The sequence below is a fragment of the Amborella trichopoda genome, chromosome 1, assembly GCF_054954075.1.
Source record: "Amborella trichopoda isolate Santa Cruz 75 chromosome 1, AtrichopodaSantaCruz75HAP2 v2.0, whole genome shotgun sequence".
Lineage (NCBI taxonomy): Eukaryota > Viridiplantae > Streptophyta > Magnoliopsida > Amborellales > Amborellaceae > Amborella > Amborella trichopoda.
In genome coordinates this window covers 41,694,578-41,712,731 of record NC_142336.1, presented here as the reverse complement: position 1 = coordinate 41,712,731, position 18,154 = coordinate 41,694,578, and the positions used below count along the sequence as shown (strand labels likewise).

Genomic DNA, 18,154 nt, shown 5'->3' with positions numbered 1-18,154 from the left:
ATGGATTACAAAAAAAAACAAAAAATTCGATAGTGTATTACAAAAAAAGAAAAAAACAATTCGATCATGGATTACAAAAAATTCAATCATGGATTACAAAAAACTCTATCATGGGTTACAAAAAAAACAAAAAACAAAAATTCGATCATGGATTACAAAAAAAAAAACAAACATTTCGATCATGGATTACAAAAAAAAAACAAACATTTCGATCATGGATTACAAAACATTCGATCATGGATTACAAAAAATTCTATCATGGGTTACAAAAAAAAAACAAAAAAACAAAAAATTCGATCATGGATTACAAGAAAAAAAAACAAACATTTTGATCATGGATTACAAAAAATTTGATCATGGATTACAAAAAATTCTATCATGGGTTACAAAAAAAAAAAAAAAACAAAAAATTCGATTATGAATTACAAAAAAAAAAAAAAAAAAACAATTCGATCATGGATTACAAAAAAATCGATCAAGTATTACAAAAAAATCTTTCATAAATTACAAAAAAAAAAAAAAAAAAAAAAAAAAAAAAAAAAAAAAAAAAAAAAAACGTACGGGACTCGCCGATTCCGTACAGTGAATCGGCGAGTCACAGTGCAGAATCGTCCGGTTCTCTCTAGAACCGGACGATTCCCATTTTTTTCGCCGATTCAATTTGTCCATGGCGATTCTCGAGTCGAACCGGGCGAGTCCGGTTCAACTCAACGTTTTTTTAAACACTGGTTTAAAGGAAAATTTTAGTAATTATTTATTTTGTTACGCTAGATTAAAAGAGTGTTGTTTATGTAAGGTTGAAACCTTAAACATTCACAGTAAGTTGCTCGTCCAAACTTTGTCATATGATATAATTTTAGTGTAAAAATTCTTAGGGTGGCCTGAAAAATATATTAATCTCTAAAATAAAATTTTAAACTCCAAAAGGATTCCAATCAAATAGATCTATAAATGGTTTAAATCAGCAGATTTATAGATGTATAAACTCGGTCATACGACACAGTCCAAGTCCATACCCTCTTTTTCTTCTTTAAAAAACAAGATATACACCCACGCATATTATGGGGAATGATCACATATTAATGTGTTATACTAATATAATGAAGGCACACTTCTAGAAAACCATATTGGTGGCATTTTTGTGATCCAAAAAATTGAATACATCCTTTCTTCGCCCCAACAATCATCATCATCATGAGAGCATTTTCCTAACTATTTGGGGTTGACTACCTCTTCATCCTATAAATCAATTTGGAAAACAAAATTCAATTTGCATGCTATATATGGTCAAAATGAGTTGCATCAAATAATGAATCTAGGCCATCTATTTGCTGAATTTCAAGATCCAAGATTTATAAACTCAAAATGACTTCTTTCTTTTTTTAAACATTATTTCTCTAATGATAATAAAGCCCTCGAATAATTGGAAAAGGAAAAACATATTTCTAAAGCCAAGATCTAAGCATCACACCAAAATGAACAGCCTATTAGGCTGAAATAAACACTTTTTAGAAAGTGTGTTCCTAAATTTTGTTATTGATTTTGTGATTGTTCATTAGAATGTAAAGAGTGTATATTTAAAAATTGGGTTAAAGGCAATGGCCCTAACATGTTTTTTGAAGATTGTATCATTATATTACTATAAAACCTTTGCTTGAAATCATTCCCCATTACATAAAAGGTGCGGTTCGTATAGTAGGCTCTAAACAATCAAATTAGAGCCTACCTTCAAATAGTGTCGAGAAATGTAGTTTTAATATTGGAAATCTTTGTGAAAGCCTTAAAATATATTTTCATCTTTATTTATAAATTTTAAAGCTTAAAAAATAATGTAGATCGACAGATCTATGAAACTCTTGAAAATTGACGGTCCAAAAATGTGTTACAAAATACGCAATTTCCAAAACTTGAAATCCATTTTTTTTTTATATCCATGCATCTTGATGTCAAGATGATCAATTTGAGGATATTTGAGCTTCAAAACAACCTCTTCTAGGGAAAATTTAAGGTACATTCTAATTTGAATTGTTTAGAGTCTCGGCTCTATATAAACTTTTCCCTTATATAAATATACTAGAATTATATTATTGAATTTTATAATCTTTAAGTATTTTTTTTTTCTTTTATAACTTATTACATTGCAAGCACATAATCCACTAGAAAGGATAAAAATTATATTATGACTGATTGAATAGTATTAGGCCAATCATTCATATCAGAACATAAGTAGATAAATGGCCGATAAGAATCAAGTAATTTGTCTTTATGTATTCCCTTTTTAATTTTTCATATGCATGGGTCAGATGAGTCGCGTGCCCTCAATTTTTGAGGTAGTTCATATTTATAAAAGGAAAAAGTTTATATAGAGCCTAGACTCTAAATAAATCAACTTAGAGCCTACCTCAAAAATTTCATTAGAAGAGGTTGTTTTGATGCCCAAATATCTTCAAATTGATCATCTCGACATCAAGATGCATGGACTTGAGAAAAAAATGAATTTCAACTTTTGGAAATAATGCATCTTGTAACCCATTTTTAGACCGTCAATTTTTAAGTCATTCAAGTTTTCATAGATCTACTCAATATACACTATTTTTTAAACTTTAAATTTTATAATTAAATATAAAAATATATTTGAAGGCTAGTAAAAAAATTTCCAGTATTTAAACCACATTTCTAGACACTATTTGAAGGTGGGGCTCTAATTTGATTGTTTAGAGCCTCGGCTCTACACAAACCACACCCTTTATAAAAATATATAAATGAAGTGGCTATTAGATCCAGTCAAATTCAATTTAGAGTTTTAGATTATTGGACTCACACTTTCCATGAGCTCACATGCTCGGATTATCTTTTTCACTCTAGATTCAAACAAATGATGGGTAAAAATGGACTGAGAACAAATAAGTAAATAAAATATAAAGATGAGATAATAATTATGAACAATGTTTCAAAACCCAGTGATTTGGACTGAGAATTACTGAACTATACCAAATATCAACCAGGACCGAACCGGTTCCAAAAAGTTAGACATCATGGCCTAGTCTCCCCTCATAGAACCTCCCTTTTATTTTTTTTTCATCCTTTTTTTTATTATTAAAGCTTATCCAATATTTGTTTAGGTTCCCCAATCCCCCTGGGGTGATTTTAATTTCTTATTTTTCAATATTTTCAGATCGCTGATTCAGATCAATCAAACACAGATATGCGGATTAGATGATCCACTCCACCGAAGCACTAATTGGGAATGTTGCATATATTTACTATTCAATTGAATGGAAGAAATTTCTCCAAAATTTAAAATCGAATTTGTGAAAATTTGGAAAATAAAAACTAAATTAAGCCGATCTTAATCTGGTTAACATTTGTCTTTTGTGATTCTGTTTTGCTTCGTATGCCCGAAGGCCGAGTCAGCATACCTTGCCCACTAGATCAACGAACATTGCGAAATTTAAACATGTAAGTTGAAAAGTTACAATTTTTATGTTCCAAAGCTTTTATTTTTAAGATAGTTGTAGAAAATATCTCTATTTTTTCAACAATCCAAATAATACCTAAAAATTTTAAAATCTACATCCTTACCCATTAAGTCACAATTTTCCTTTTGTTTTTTTTTCTTCTTGAAATATTTTTCACGAACCTATTAGGTCCATGATGCTTTATCAAGGAACTCTCATCCCAATCTTTATTCCATAAGGCGAACTCTCTTCCCAATCTTTATTGATGGCAAGGCCTTAAAAAGACCGTTACGGTTACGGTTCTGATGGGACCGTGATGATCAAAGGGCTTATTCATAGACCATGGGTTTATTTATAGACCATGATGGTCTTAATAGAACCGTGGTGGTCATTCGATACACAATACACCATTACGGTCCGAGCAGGCCATGAAACCATTACGGTTCGAGTAAGGCATGAAAAGTGAGAATCACGGCTCGCTTTGTTAGAGCCTTGATGTTTCCTTGTGGTTTTTGGGCCATCACGATTCTATTAAAACTATGATGGTCTAATATGCCCTTTTGAAAACTGTGATGGTCTAATAAGCCATTTGACATCGTGACTGTGGCCTTGGCTACTAAGACAACTATGATGGTCTAATATGCCCTTTTGAAAACTGTGATGGTCTAATAAGCCCTTTGACATCGTGACTGTGGCCTTGGCTACTAAGACAACTATGATGGTCTAATATGCCCTTTTGAAAACTGTGATGGTCTAATAAGCCCTTTGACATCGTGACTGTGGCCTTGGCTACTAAGACAGATTTGGGTGGTAAATACATGCTTGATTTGCAATTTTCGATGAGTTATGAGGTGAAAATTTATTTATTTAGATACGCATACAGCCTTATCAAATTATTTTTTTTTTATTTTTCTGTTTTCTTTTTATTTTTCAAAGAATTGTATACAATGAGACCCTTCACTTTTTGAATAAAGAGATGACAATTACTTACAACTATACGGTGTGGAATTTGATGGTGTGGAATTTGATAGTTTGGGTGTACTATAAAATTCGGAAAAATTTATTTTAATATTTAAACTTGATCAATGGAATAAATACATTCATCTAATTTCACATTCAATGTTTTATTATGTGATCACCTTGCTCTCTATTAAATAAAAAAGTCTAGGATTATTGTACACTTGGTTTTCTTCACTATAAAAATTTGCGTTAAGATCTATTTTATTGTAACAACGTGCACTTTAAACATCAATCTAACTATAAAATAAATAAATAGATAAAAAACACTGTGACATGAGAGAGGTTCTCAATATTAATGTATTTCTAGTGAAATAATGAAAAATTATGGTGCTCAGTGAGAGAGGTTGAAGGAGAGAGAATTATTGATCCATTGCTTCCAGTTAGTGGCGTGCCCTTTGACCATTCCTCCTCTTCTTCCTTGTTGTTTATGCTGTTCACCGAAGTAGTATTCCTCCTACTTCTTTTTGTAGAGCAGAAAGTTCCTCCCTCCAGTCCTACCGATGGGCACCACTGGACTCAGAGCTGCATTTCAATTCACCCATTAAAACCTTTGCATGTAGAGTGTGTGGGTTTAATCAGTATATATGGAACAAAAGCAATGAAAGTGAAAGGGAAATAGCATTAAGAAACCAGTCACTCATTTGATGGGGAATGATAAGGAGGCATAATAATCTGATCGAGAGAGAGTAATTAAAATGGGGTAGAGAAATATCAATAATAAGAAGTAGACAAATAATTAGATGCAGATAGAGAGAGAGTAAAACTGATCCCGATTAAAAGAAAAAAAAAGAAAAAATGTAATAAAATAAGTGTGGAGTCCCATCCTACATTGCCTAATGCTTAGGGGTTATCTACAATTTGTAGAGAGAGAGAGAGAGAGAGAGAGAAAAAAATATAGGGGAAGAAGTATAGAAGATCTTAGCAAATAGAGATAGAAATAAAATAGCAAACATGCAACTGGAATTAATCGATAAGGGAATTCATGAAGAGAGAGGCACCAAACCTATGAAGTCAGAATTGGCGCAGTAGAGGAAGAAGTCGTCGGAATTATTGCCGAGGACAGGGAGTCTACCCTGACGAGCGTAAGATCGAAGCGCAGTCTGAATAACAGTGAAAACTGTGTCATCGACCCTCACAAGAAATCGCAGGGGGCACGAGAGCAGGTGGCCTGTGCTCTCGTGAATGTTTATGCTGATAAGCATGAGATCTGCAACCTCCTGCAGCAAGAAACCCAATTAGAACAACCTTTCTGAACAGGGCAAAGGAAAGGAAAAACAATTCCAATAACAAAACATTAGCAGAAAAAATAAAAGTGCAAAGGGAGAGAAGAAAGAGAAAGAAACAGGGAACCAAAGAAATGGAGAGGGATCAGAGAGAAGCCAGGGAAAGGACAAGAAAATAAAAAAAACAAATGAAAAAAGAGAAAGAGATTTTACCTTTTTCTTTTTGAAGAATGCATGGAATACATCAAGAGACCTCAATAGACCCCACTTCTTCACACGTTTAACGCGCATGGGTTTCTTCCAGACATTCACCTGGTTCGAGGGCTGAGAAACCGCCATTTTTAGAGAGGGAAACAGGAGGAGGCGCAGAATCTAGAGAGAGGAACTAATTTGGGGCAATTCAATTAAAGGTCGAAATTCAAGGGATCGAGGCCAGGGCAAAGAATTGGGGCAATTCAATTTAAGGTCAGTGAAATAAATTCAAGGGATCGAGGCCAGGGCAAGGAATTGGGGCAATTCAATTTAAGGTCAGTGAAATAAATTCAAGGGATCGAGGCCAAGGCAGCGGTAATACCAGCCCTTGTTGCATGAGGCAAACGATTCAAGCCTGGAGAGACATGGAATAAGGGGCCACTGCGCCGTTTGCTCGTGGGCTTTTGCCCTAACACGTCTAAAGAGAGGAAGGGGCACCATCAACAGTACACCCACATACACCATTCACAAAAGGATCGGCAACAACGACGAACACTGAGAACGTGGAATGGGGGATGAGGAGAGAGCAGGAGATAAATAGATAAGAGGAAGAGAATGCAACAGGGTTTTATTCCTTTTATATCTGTGAGGGAGGAGGCTTGGTAGTCCAGCGGGACTGGAAACCTATTTATGATGTCAACACGTGGCCCCATCTCCGCCGATGTACCGACGCGCAAACTCATCTCGCTTTCGAGAGGATATACGTTTGGTCATTGAAACCCTCCATTTTATTTTATTTATTGTTAATATTTATCTAACGTTTTCTCCCTTGTAAATTTTCGCTCCATAAATTATTATTTTAAATTAGAGTAGCAATTATAAGAGACCCTATGTAGTATCTTAAATGATCACTACTAATTTTAACACATATCTTTAAAAAAGTCAAACCCCACACCGTGTGATAACTTTTTTTAGAGATTTGTATATAATTTAATGGTGATTTTTTGGACTTCTACACACATGGGTGTAAGAGAGTTTCGTATGATTATTACTCTTTAAATTATCATTACTTTTTATTTATTTTTAATATTATTTTATCATCAATTCAAATCTTATTTGCATTGCTGATAATGAGCCGACAGCGATATGTGGGTGAACAAATCACCACGTTCTCAACTAGTGCTCTCAATGTTATTGAAAAATTGGATTGGTGACCTAGATGAGCCATAATAGAAATCGATCCTGACCAGCTGATTGACGATCCAGATCGGTGGATTGGTCTAATACGCTTCATAAATTACTAAAATTTATTAAAAATATATATTTTAAGTTTCTAGAAAAATAGAGGTATCACATTATAGATTTTCAATAGTTTACTTTAAAATATGTTAGAACATGTTCGGAATTTGAATGTTGTTGGCCATTACATTTATTTTGTAGACAAAATGAAGTTTAAAATGCAACTCACTGCAATAAAATAGATCCCTCTAAATCAAAGTTTTTTTTGTTGTATGAATTATTTTCATTTCATATTTTATTAATATTTTATTTATCTAGAGGTATTGTATTTAACTTTATCTCTCTAAAAGTATGTATGTTTGGGTGCGGTTTGTATAGAGCCTTGGCTCTAAAGAATCAAATTAGAGCCTACCTTCAAATAGTGTCTATAAATGTGGTTTCAACACTGAAAATCTTTGTGATAGCTTTAAAGTATATTTTCATCTTTAATTATAAAATTTAAAGCTTCAAAACTGGTGTAGATCCAGCAGATCTATGAGAACTTGAAAATTTTGAAATTGACGGTCAAAAAATACGTTATAAGATGCACTATTTCCAAAACTTGAAATCTATTTTTTTCTCATGTCCATGCATCGTGATGTCAGGATGATCAATTTGAGGATATTTGGGCATCAAAATAACCTCTTCTAGTGAAATTTTTGAGGTAGGCTCTTATTTGATTGTTTAGAGCCTTGACTCTATATAAAACTTTTCCATATTTAATGGCTCATTCAACAAACCATGAATAAATGAGAGCGAAGAGAGAAGTAATCATGAAGAGGGTAAGAGTTCTATATATACAAAAAAAGCTTGTGTAGGCGCACTAACCTACAACTATATATGAGCCCAACCTCATCTTACATTTTAATTTAAGTTTTTTGCCTACAAATCCAAATGACATGAAAGTTTAGATGTCTATTATTCTCATCAAGGCTTATATAATAAAACTATTAAAAAATAATTTGTAAAATATAAATTAATCAAAATATCCCTAAAAAGTTTTAGGCTTATTTTGGTCACTTAATTTATTATATTTTTTTTTTTTGATATTTTTATTAGATTCTCCTATTTTTAAAGAACACGTGCTCAAAATTTAAAGTGATTTAAATTTATAAAAAAAAAAAAAAAATTCAAATACGAAATGTAATTATAATAATTAGATCAGCCCATATTCAATATGGGCTATTGGGCTTATATGAAGTTGTAAACTAATGGGTCTACGCCAGCTTTTTTCACATATATATAGGAAAAAGTTTATATAAGGATGCAACCATATAATGTAGAATTACGGATGCACCTCAAAAATCCATCGGAAAAGATAGTTTTAATGTTGAAAAACCCTTTGATTGATCATCTCGACATCGAGATGTATGACCATGAAAAATAAAAAGATTTTAAGTCTAAAAAATAGTACATTTTACAACATATTATCTACACCATCCATTTTCAAGATTTGCATATGTTTATAGATCTACTTGATTTTAACCATTTTTGAAATTTAAAATTTTATAATTAGATATAAAAATAGATTTTAAGATAATCCTAAGAACATTTTACATCAAAATTATATATCATGATAAAATTTGAAGGTGCATCTTACCTCTACAGCTATAGATGGATGCATTCGTATGCCAACTGCACTCATATATATATATATATATATATATATATATATGTATATATATATATATATATATTATGAGAGACAGAGTGAGAGTTTGTTGCTAAGTGGACGCAAGCAATTGAAGCATGATGCAAATTTTTACTAGAAAAATATACGAAAATTTCCAAGAAAAATTGATGAATTGAGTTGAAATTAAAGGAAGCTAACAAGACTAGCTTGAGGGGCTTCGTAGAATTCACAAGAATTCAAAGAAACAATGTTGTAAATATTAAGTTAAATATGAACCAAAACCGTAACTCAACCCCCTTCATAATCCTAATTCTAATGTAATTAAAAGTTTGAATTAAAATTAGTTTTGAACTTCATATTTTGCCTTGGACAAAATAAATTAAGACAAACTTGTCCTAAAAGTCACTCTGAAAAATTATCTAACTTCTAGTAGGCATACTTTTTAGATTTAATGTTGAGTTCGCTATTATGACCCCATTTCAAAAAGCAGAGTAAGCTCTATAAAGTCCAATTCCCTAGCAAACTAGGATTGAAAAATGCTTCTGAAGGCCTCAACATATGCCCTGAAGTGTGGTGCTTATTGGTTGATTGCATCACAAAACCCCATAAATGTTAATATTTTGGTCTTTTATTATTTTCTTACATAATTTTCATTTCTATTTATTTTTACCTAAACTTTGATTTTTATCCTTTATATGGAATTTGATAAGGATTTTGAAAATTATAATAAAAAATAATTAGATAAGAAAGATCTACTGAAATGAGGAAATCTAGATCAAATCCTCATCAAGTTAAGAAAAAAAAGATTTGTATGAGGGAATCTAGAACCCACGTATTCCAGTTAGAGAAGAATTTGAGATCAAATCCAACCCTATAAGGAAGCTTTGGTTGGGCATCACTCTCTCTCCTATTAGAAAGCTCTGTTCCCCTCTTTTTTCTTTTTTTTTTCTAAAATTACAACAACCGTTTTTCTCATAGACGGAAGCGTGTAAGAATTTCAAATTGAAGGAAAAGGTAAAAATAACAAAATATAGTAGTAAAAAATTTCCAAGAATTCACATGGTTCAGACAATCTAAACAGTAGACAAAAATATTCTTAGTTTCTTACGAGTGCTATCCAAACAACATACACTGCTATTCCCATGACAGGCCAATTCGAAGATAAGGTATCTCCAGGGACCCAAACGGGCCCTAAAAGAAAAACCCTATTCGTTGCATGTGCTAGAGAAGTTCTTAAATCAGCCTCATCGTAGCTCAGGGATTTGCGTTATGTGTATGCCTTTGGTTCTTGTAATTGAGGGAGCAATCTGATGATGCAACCACTACTATCTGAAGATTCAAAATGTACATACTGGTACATAGAAATACAACCTTTTTTCGAGAGGCATGTATTCACCATTCATCCGAAACATGTTTCGAAATTAATTTTAATTTTGCCACTGCATCATTTGACTCGGCTTGCGAGCAAACAATTGCTAGTTTGCTACCCATCCAAGACATCTGAAATTTTTGGATCAAGGTTGTTATTGAAGTGCTTTAGGACTGGTAAGGCTTTGTTTAGGATTTGGCTTTAGTAAGGTACAAGAATGCCTTTTGAGTAGGTAGAGTATATATCTTTATTTAGACACAATGTTTTGACACAATTCCATCTATTAGATTTCACATCCAATGGTAAAAATAATTGTGACATCTTTGTACTGAAAATAAAAAGTCTCGTAGTATATGATTCTTTAATTATTTCTTAAAAACTAAGCATTAAAAAGAGAGGACACAAAGCCATATATGACATGCATTTTTAGGTAAGCAATGCTTCTTTTTAGATAACAAATGCTTTTTTTGTGAACACACTTTGAAGTGGCGATTATTTCATGAATTTGTAGTTGACATAGGAGGTTTGATTTGGTTGAAGATTGGTGAGCATCTATAAAGGCATCGAGAGTTTCCTATTAGGGATCAACATGATGTGACTTCTCCGAAATGACAACATGATATGACTTAGGAGAGACTCCTGAAATGTTTTATTTGATTGGAAGGTTTAGGCCACACAATAACCATGACCACCAAGTTTTCTTTCTTCTTGCTCCTCTCTCTCCTCTTACACGCACAGCTTGTTGCTCCCATAGATCACAACATCCAATTAGTTCTTTCTCGAAGAGGATACTCGGCCGTGGCCCTCACATTAAGCCTAATGTCACACCCACTTTTGCCGGAATCCGGCAATTGGACTATGTTTTGTGCTCCTGACCATGCATTCTCTCTCTCTAAATATGGTCAGCCACCTCTCATGCTACTCGAATACCAAGTGGCTAGGCATAGATTGACCATCGAAGACCTCAGTGCTCTTCCAGCAGGAACAAAGTTTCAGACTCGTTACTTTGCACATTATTTGGTACTCACTGAATGGGAAGGGGTGTATAACTTTTCCTTAAATGGTGTCGAGATCACTGAACCGAATCTATATGACGATGGACATATTATACTACATGGAGTCATGGGGTTCATGGAGCCTACATTTCCTGGAGCCGCAGAGTGTATGACATGTGAAGGAGAGACCCCCATCGGTATTTAACTGTATCAAAACAAACATCAGGGCCCTGCCACAGGAATCAAACTTGAGATGTAGCTCTCTCTCTCTCTCTCTCTCTCTCTCTCTCCCTCTCTCTCTCTCTCTCCTATTTGTATTTAGCTCTATCAAAGAAAATATTTGTATTTAGCTCTATCAAAGAAAATGTTGTCTCTATGTAGCAGCATCGGACTAGAGAGGCAAGCATAACAGATTAGCTCGTGTAACTCGGAGATATTAAAAATATAAAAATAAGAAATTTATTGTAATGTATTTATTTATGTTTTCTATTGAAAGATTGGAAAGTGTTTTGTCTAAAGGTGTGGTTTGTATAGAGCCTAGGTTCTAAACAATCAAATTAGAGCCTACCTTCAAATAGTATCGAGAAACGTTTCAATACCGGAAATCTTTTTCATAGCCTTAAAATATATTTTCACCTTTATTTATAAAGTTTAAAGCTTAAACAATAATGTAGATCGTGAGATCTATGAAAACTTGAAAATCTTGAATTTTGACGGTCCAAAAGTGCGTTACAAATCACACTATTTAAAAAACTTGAAATCCATTTTTTTATCATGTCCATGCATCTTGATATCGAGATGATGAATTTGAGGATATTTGGGCATCAAAACAATATCTTCTAGTAAAATTTTTGAGGTAGGCTCGAATTTGATTGTTTAGAGCCACGGCACTATATAAACTTTTCCCTTTGTCTGAATACTTATTTTTGACATTTTCATTTCTTTTTGGATTATTTCTAAGATACTCCTAGTTACAAAATTTGATTTTCCAAAATCCATTATTTTATTACTTTTAAAACCCATAAGTGTTTTGTTTAATTTTTTTTTGAACATCTTTTTCATATTTTTGGGATTTTTTGTATATTTTTTTAAATTTTCTAACACTTTTTGGCCTCGTGAGACCTTGCCTAACTCTAGCCGAGTAATTTGAAACTCAGCCCAAGTTACTCGGCTACTTGGGCATGCACAACCCATGGCCGAATTCTGTCCCGAGTCGTGGTTTCCAACACTGGTATGTAGTCCTGGGAATTCCATTTATGGATAATTTAGCATGATAGGCATCCACCACATTGTGAAATGAGGGTACATTTGGATTTGTCCTTTCCATGAAATTGTTGTTTCAGTGATACCTGCCAGGTACTAAAACTCCAAGGTAATAAAATGGACCAACAATATGAACTCTAAATTCCATGATTTTTGTTTAATTTCCTTATGGCTTAATGCCTAATCAACCAATCTCTCTCTCTCTCTCTCTCTCTTTCTCTCTCTCAAAATGCAATAAAACTAAAGAAAAAACAGAAAAGCCCTTTCGAATTTCTACTAGAGAATTATATACTTAAGGCATCCTTTTTGGGTCCTAATGTATTTATCCAAGGTCCTACATATTAGGGTACGCTTGTTTTGCATGAAAAATTCTCTCATGTGGATAGGTATGGAAATATTTTCATACCAATTAGATGCCAATTGATGTATAAAGACGAATAGGACAAATTGGTGTGCAAATTTTCCCACACCTAACCACATGAAGGAATTCTTTTATGTGAAACACAAAATAAACGTACCCTTTGGCATTTGGGAGCCCTTAAAGCTAATTACAATATATCATGTGATAAACATAGCTTTTCGGGCATCTCACATCAGTGGGTGAGGTTTGTACAAGGCATAAAGCTTAAACATCAAATTAAGACTCATATCTAAATCTTGATAAAAGATGTAGTTTCAATTTAGAAACCCTTATGATAGCTTAAAAATTTATTTCCACTCTTAATTATGAAATCTAAAGTTCAAAAAATATTATAGATTAAGTAGATCTATAAAAACTTAATTTTTTAAAAATAGACTGTTTAGATAATGTGTTATAAGATGCATTACTTTTAAAACTTGAAATCTTTTCTTTTTTTTTTTTTGGGCGAGATGATCAATTGTAAACCAATACCAGAACAAATTTTTTGAGTGGATTTTTGAGGTGCACTTTACTTCTAAAATATAAAGGTAGCACCTTATATAAACCTTTTGCCGTGCTATTGAATATGACCGTTAGAGTACATTTTTACATGTATTAGGAGCCTAAAAGAGCTTGATAGTGTGCGAAGGATATTGGTTCTTGTTATTGACGTGGCTCCTTGTGATTTTTGGAGTTGCCATCTAAGTTTGCAACATGATAAATAGATGGTTTGGAAAGTTTAGAGTCATTGATTTTTTAGGTAATAGTAAGGAAAAAAAGTATATAAATAAGAATTTTGGAAATTCTAATCTAATCCTAGTTTTGGATAAGGTAATATTACTCTAATTTGGAAATCATAATTAAATTCTAATTCAAAATTTAATCAAATTAGAGAAGGATTTGGTTGATTATCTTCGTCAAATCATTATCATCATCATCATAGTGTTTTTTCAACTATTTGGGGTTGGTTATACAATCCTGGTCCGTTATTATGCTGTATCAAAGGCTATACTTTTATTGAAGCCATAAATTCCCGTATCTTTTTTCACTACTTCCAACCATGTCGTTTGGGTCTACCCCTTACCTTTTTTTAGCCTTTCACTTGAACTAACTTGCACCTTCTAGCAAGTGTTATATTGGTTATGTGTTGCATATGACCGACCCACCATCTATTTTCTCTCATCTTATCGACTCTTGGAGCCATACATAAGTTCTCCCTTATAGACCAACATTCTGCCCCATAAAGCAAAATTGGTCTCACAGTTGTCTTATAGAACTTGCCGTTGAGCTCCATTGGCATATGTGGCGATCATATAATACTCCGGTTGCAAATCTCTACTTCACCTACCCAACTCTAATTCTGTGTGTGACATCTTCCTCAATCTTTTCATTTTCTTGGATTATTAACCCAAAGTATCGAACCAAACTATGTCGTTCGTAAACAACATACACTACAGTACTTCATCTTGTAAGTACCTAGTTAAGTCGTTCATATCTAAGAAAAAGAGATATGGGCTCAACGCTGACCTCTGATGTAGACCTATTGTCACTGAAAACTCATTCATATCTCCAGTAGTTGTTCATACAGCATTTAACACTCCCTCGTACAAATCTCTGACTAACTTGATATAGTATCTAGAGAATTATTTCTTTTTCAACACCCGCCAAATTAAATCTCAAGGTGCTCTATCGTAAGCTTTATCTAGATCAATAAATATCATGTAGAGGTCTTTTCCATTCGCTATAAACTTCTTAATTAATTCCCTAAGTAGGAAAATAACATCAATTGTTGACTTTTCGAGAATAAAACCGCATTGGTTTTTTGATATACTTGTTTTATGCCTTAGACGTTGCTCAATTACTCTTTCTCATAGCTTTATAATGTGGCTTATACGTTCGATCTGTAGATAATTTGCACAATTTTGTATATCTCCTTTATTCTTGTAAATAGGTACCATAATAATTTTCCTCAATTCATCTAGTATTTTTTTTATTCTTAACACCTTGTTAAATAATTTTGTCAGCCAGTCAAAGTCGATCTCCCCCATGCACTTTCAAATCACTAATATATTTTGAATTAAGAAGAGGAGATCTAGTTGAAATCTTATTCAATTTAGTAGCAGAGAAGTTTCCCTATCATTAAGAAACTCGAAGGATTATCACAATTATGCATTGCCCTTGGATATGAAATCATGTGGCTGAGGATATGCCATTGATTGAGCTCAAAGTCCAAACTAAAATTTTCAAACTTTACTGTATACTTTTGGATTTCACATTTAATGGCTTGGGATAATTATGAATTCCTTATACGAAAATTAAATGGTATTATATTATATAGTCCCTTATATAAAATATGAAGAAGGAGATGAGGGGAAAGCAAGTCACTTAAAAAATACAGAGATCTTTCATCTTTGTTTTCTCTCTCCTCAACAATTGCTCATGCCTCCATCATTCTCTTTCTATGATGTACAAGAATGGCTCATTCTCTCATAGAATTTTTCTTCATGAGAGCCTTAGCAAGCTCTCTCCTTACTTGTGTGCGAGAAGCTCTGGAATCAGCTTCATAAGGCTCGAAGATTTATGCTACGTATATGAGTCATTGATTCTTGTAATGAAGAGGCTAGCATGAGGCTGAAAGCATCACCCTCTAAAATTAAATAAAAAAAAAACAACAATATAATTATCGCTTCAATAAATAATAAAATTTTATCTTTCATCAAATTTCCCATCTAGAGCATCATGAAATTATTTACCGTCGAATTTGGTTCCATCTTTGAGCGAGATCGACTCAAATCTCTTGTGAAACAAATTAAATTTTAAGTTCAATAGAGAGAGTGGAGTCGCTTAAATTATAAACTGAGAAGCATCGCAGATCCAATTCTCTTCTAAGTCTATTCACACCGCCAGCTCCAAGATTAATTTACTAGACCTTAAAAAACTTAAATTCTAACTAAATATAAAAATAAAGAAATAACCAAAAATATAAAGATAAAACATAAAATAAAAAAATAAAAAGACAATAAATAAAGAGAGAAAAAGATCGTATACTTGAAAAACTTGGAGTTGAGGCCTGTATCAAGACCGCAAGTTCATTTATACTTGTTGATGTCTTCTCTTGCTTTCTTCAAGCATGACTCTAAGGTTTTGGATCTAGAAGAACTTGTTCTTGGGATTTTGATTTGTAAAGAAATTTTGAGAGGGCTTGGGCTTAGGGTCTCTAGCTTAAAGTTTTCTAGGGATTTTCTCTAATTTTTTAGATTTTTTCCCTCACTTTCTAGGTTTTTAGGATTGTTTCTATTTTTCTAGGGATTTTTGGACGAATTTTCTAATTCTTTAGGCAATTTTCTAATTTTGTAGAGGGTTTTCCTAATTATATGAAACTATCTAGAAAGTTCTTAATATTTCTGGGACTTTCTAACTATTTATTGGACTATTTTTGGATGGATTTTCAGGGATTTGGAGGGGATATTTATAGGTTTAAACTAGGGTGAGGCTTGAAGTCAATCAATCTAATATCCTAGTTCTAGTTTGATTATGAATATGGTATTTTTTGAATTTTTCTGTAATATTCCCTAAAAAATTGACCTAAAATTCTAATTAGAAAAGGATTTGAATGAGAAAATAACTGACGTGGGCCAATCGGGCTGCGGGACACACGGTCAGTGCGTGACATGATGCAAGTCCTGCCCATGGGTATTTTAATAATTTTGATAAGTCATGCTCATGAGGATCTAACTTCTCAATAGAACATCCGATTTGAGTCTTTCTTGGACCGTTGGAAAGTTCTCGAGATCTACTATGGTTTGGGATGGACTTTGGAAAGCGTTGGGGCGATTGAACTGGTTCTAAGTTGACTATGGTTCACTATGTTTGTGTGGTCTTTAGGACTTTGAATCATGGTTTCTAGGAATTCCCTTAGACAAAATTTTGAGGGGGGATATCTATAGTTGCCTCTCTTTGGCGTTGAGAGATCTTTGAAAATCAATATCCAAAGTGACAGTTAACAAGAACCGTGCTATCTTTGAGCCGATTACTTCTCCTTGCTGAGGTCACCCCAATGCTATGTGGGATGCTTAGTATAGTAAATTATACAAAGAAACTGTTTACTTTTAGTATAAGGATGTCACAATCATTCTTGTCCATCAGATTTTAAATCGGGTAGTTTTGTGTTATTGACTAAACTCAAAGTTCAAAAAATATTTCTCAAACTTTGTGATAGTGATACACCCCAACTCATCCAATTTGACATCTAATGACTATAAGTGATTGTGACTTCCTTGCAGCACTGATACATATTCTCATAATATATTTTATTACTGCAAGCCCAAAAACCTCATGTCGCCTCCCTCCATCCTTGCCTCCCTCAATGAAGTTCTTGCCTCCCTCCCCCATTTCTTATGAGGAGGCACCAATACCATCGTCCTTGCCTACTTCATCTAGGACAGTGGTCATGATGCAAACCAAATTTAGATGAAGCCTGAATGAATTCATTTATATATTTTTTTATTTATTCGAATTTAGAGACTTGTTTTAGATTATTTGTTATTGACAAAATTTGGGACGCAAATAGAGGGTTTAGGTTGGGGTTTTATTTATAGATAATGGGTAGGACTAGTAAATTTAATAAATTTTACTGGTTTAGGATCAATGTGATTATTTCCCTCTTATCTAGACCATTCTTATAGAATATCTTTTAAAGGGTTGGTTTAAAAGGACTTCATCATGCCAATGAGAGGGGTTCTTTGTATTTGGATGCATTTGAAAAAGGAAAAGGAAAAGGAAAAAGAAAGGGAAAGGAACTATTTTCCTTGGCATAGAAGATAGATAAAGAGCGTTTTCATCTTTCTTGAACGGCTCCAAGAGCCTCTTTTCCTCTTTGTGGTTCGCTGATTTATGTACGTCTTAAGATCTAAAGAATGGTGGACTTAGATTCTTACAGTCCTTTTGCAGTAGTTCGGTGTCATTCGTGGTTCAAAAATAGTTATTGACCATGATGGCTAGTCGTGGAGTTCATGGCCATAGGAATGCTGAGTTGGATTGGATGAATGAGCGATTAGACAACTTGGTGGAGATGGTTGCTTAGTTGTTTAGGGGAGAGGAAAAAGAGGTTATTGTTGTGTTGGATACAAATCATGAGGGCGGTAATGGATATTGGGATGAGTAAGGGTGAATTTGAGTTGGAAGCCGGCAAATGATGTGTCCAATCATCTATTTTGTTTGATGAGCATTGGTGCAGACACGAATGTTAATTTGACGGATAGTTGGACAACCGACTACCTTGAAGGCTATATGATATGACCGGTGTAGCAGCACGGGCAGTGAG

General features: G+C 33.4%; 1 protein-coding gene across 1 annotated transcript; it reads right to left on the bottom strand.

The window, feature by feature from the left end:
• Positions 1 to 4,643: 4,643 nt before the first annotated feature.
• LOC18425623 (uncharacterized) lies at positions 4,644 to 6,460 on the bottom strand. The gene is made up of 3 exons (XM_006830167.4): positions 5,915 to 6,460; positions 5,482 to 5,695; positions 4,644 to 5,000 (listed from the first exon to the last, which is right to left on the bottom strand). Exons 1-3 carry the CDS (start codon positions 6,038 to 6,040, stop codon positions 4,933 to 4,935), a joined length of 408 nt encoding a protein of 135 aa, XP_006830230.1. The 5' UTR covers positions 6,041 to 6,460; the 3' UTR covers positions 4,644 to 4,932.
• Positions 6,461 to 18,154: the final 11,694 nt, after the last annotated feature.

Bases quoted from the DNA above. Each gene is read 5' to 3' on its own strand.
- LOC18425623 (XM_006830167.4), bottom strand. From the start codon at position 6,040: ATGGCGGTTTCTCAGCCCTCGAACCAGGTGAATGTCTGGAAGAAACCC. The intron at 5,696-5,914 runs GTAAAATCTCTT...TTCTTGCTGCAG, and splicing joins CATTCTTCAAAAAGAAAAAG to GAGGTTGCAGATCTCATGCT. The intron at 5,001-5,481 runs GTTTGGTGCCTC...ATTGAAATGCAG, and splicing joins CGCCAATTCTGACTTCATAG to CTCTGAGTCCAGTGGTGCCC.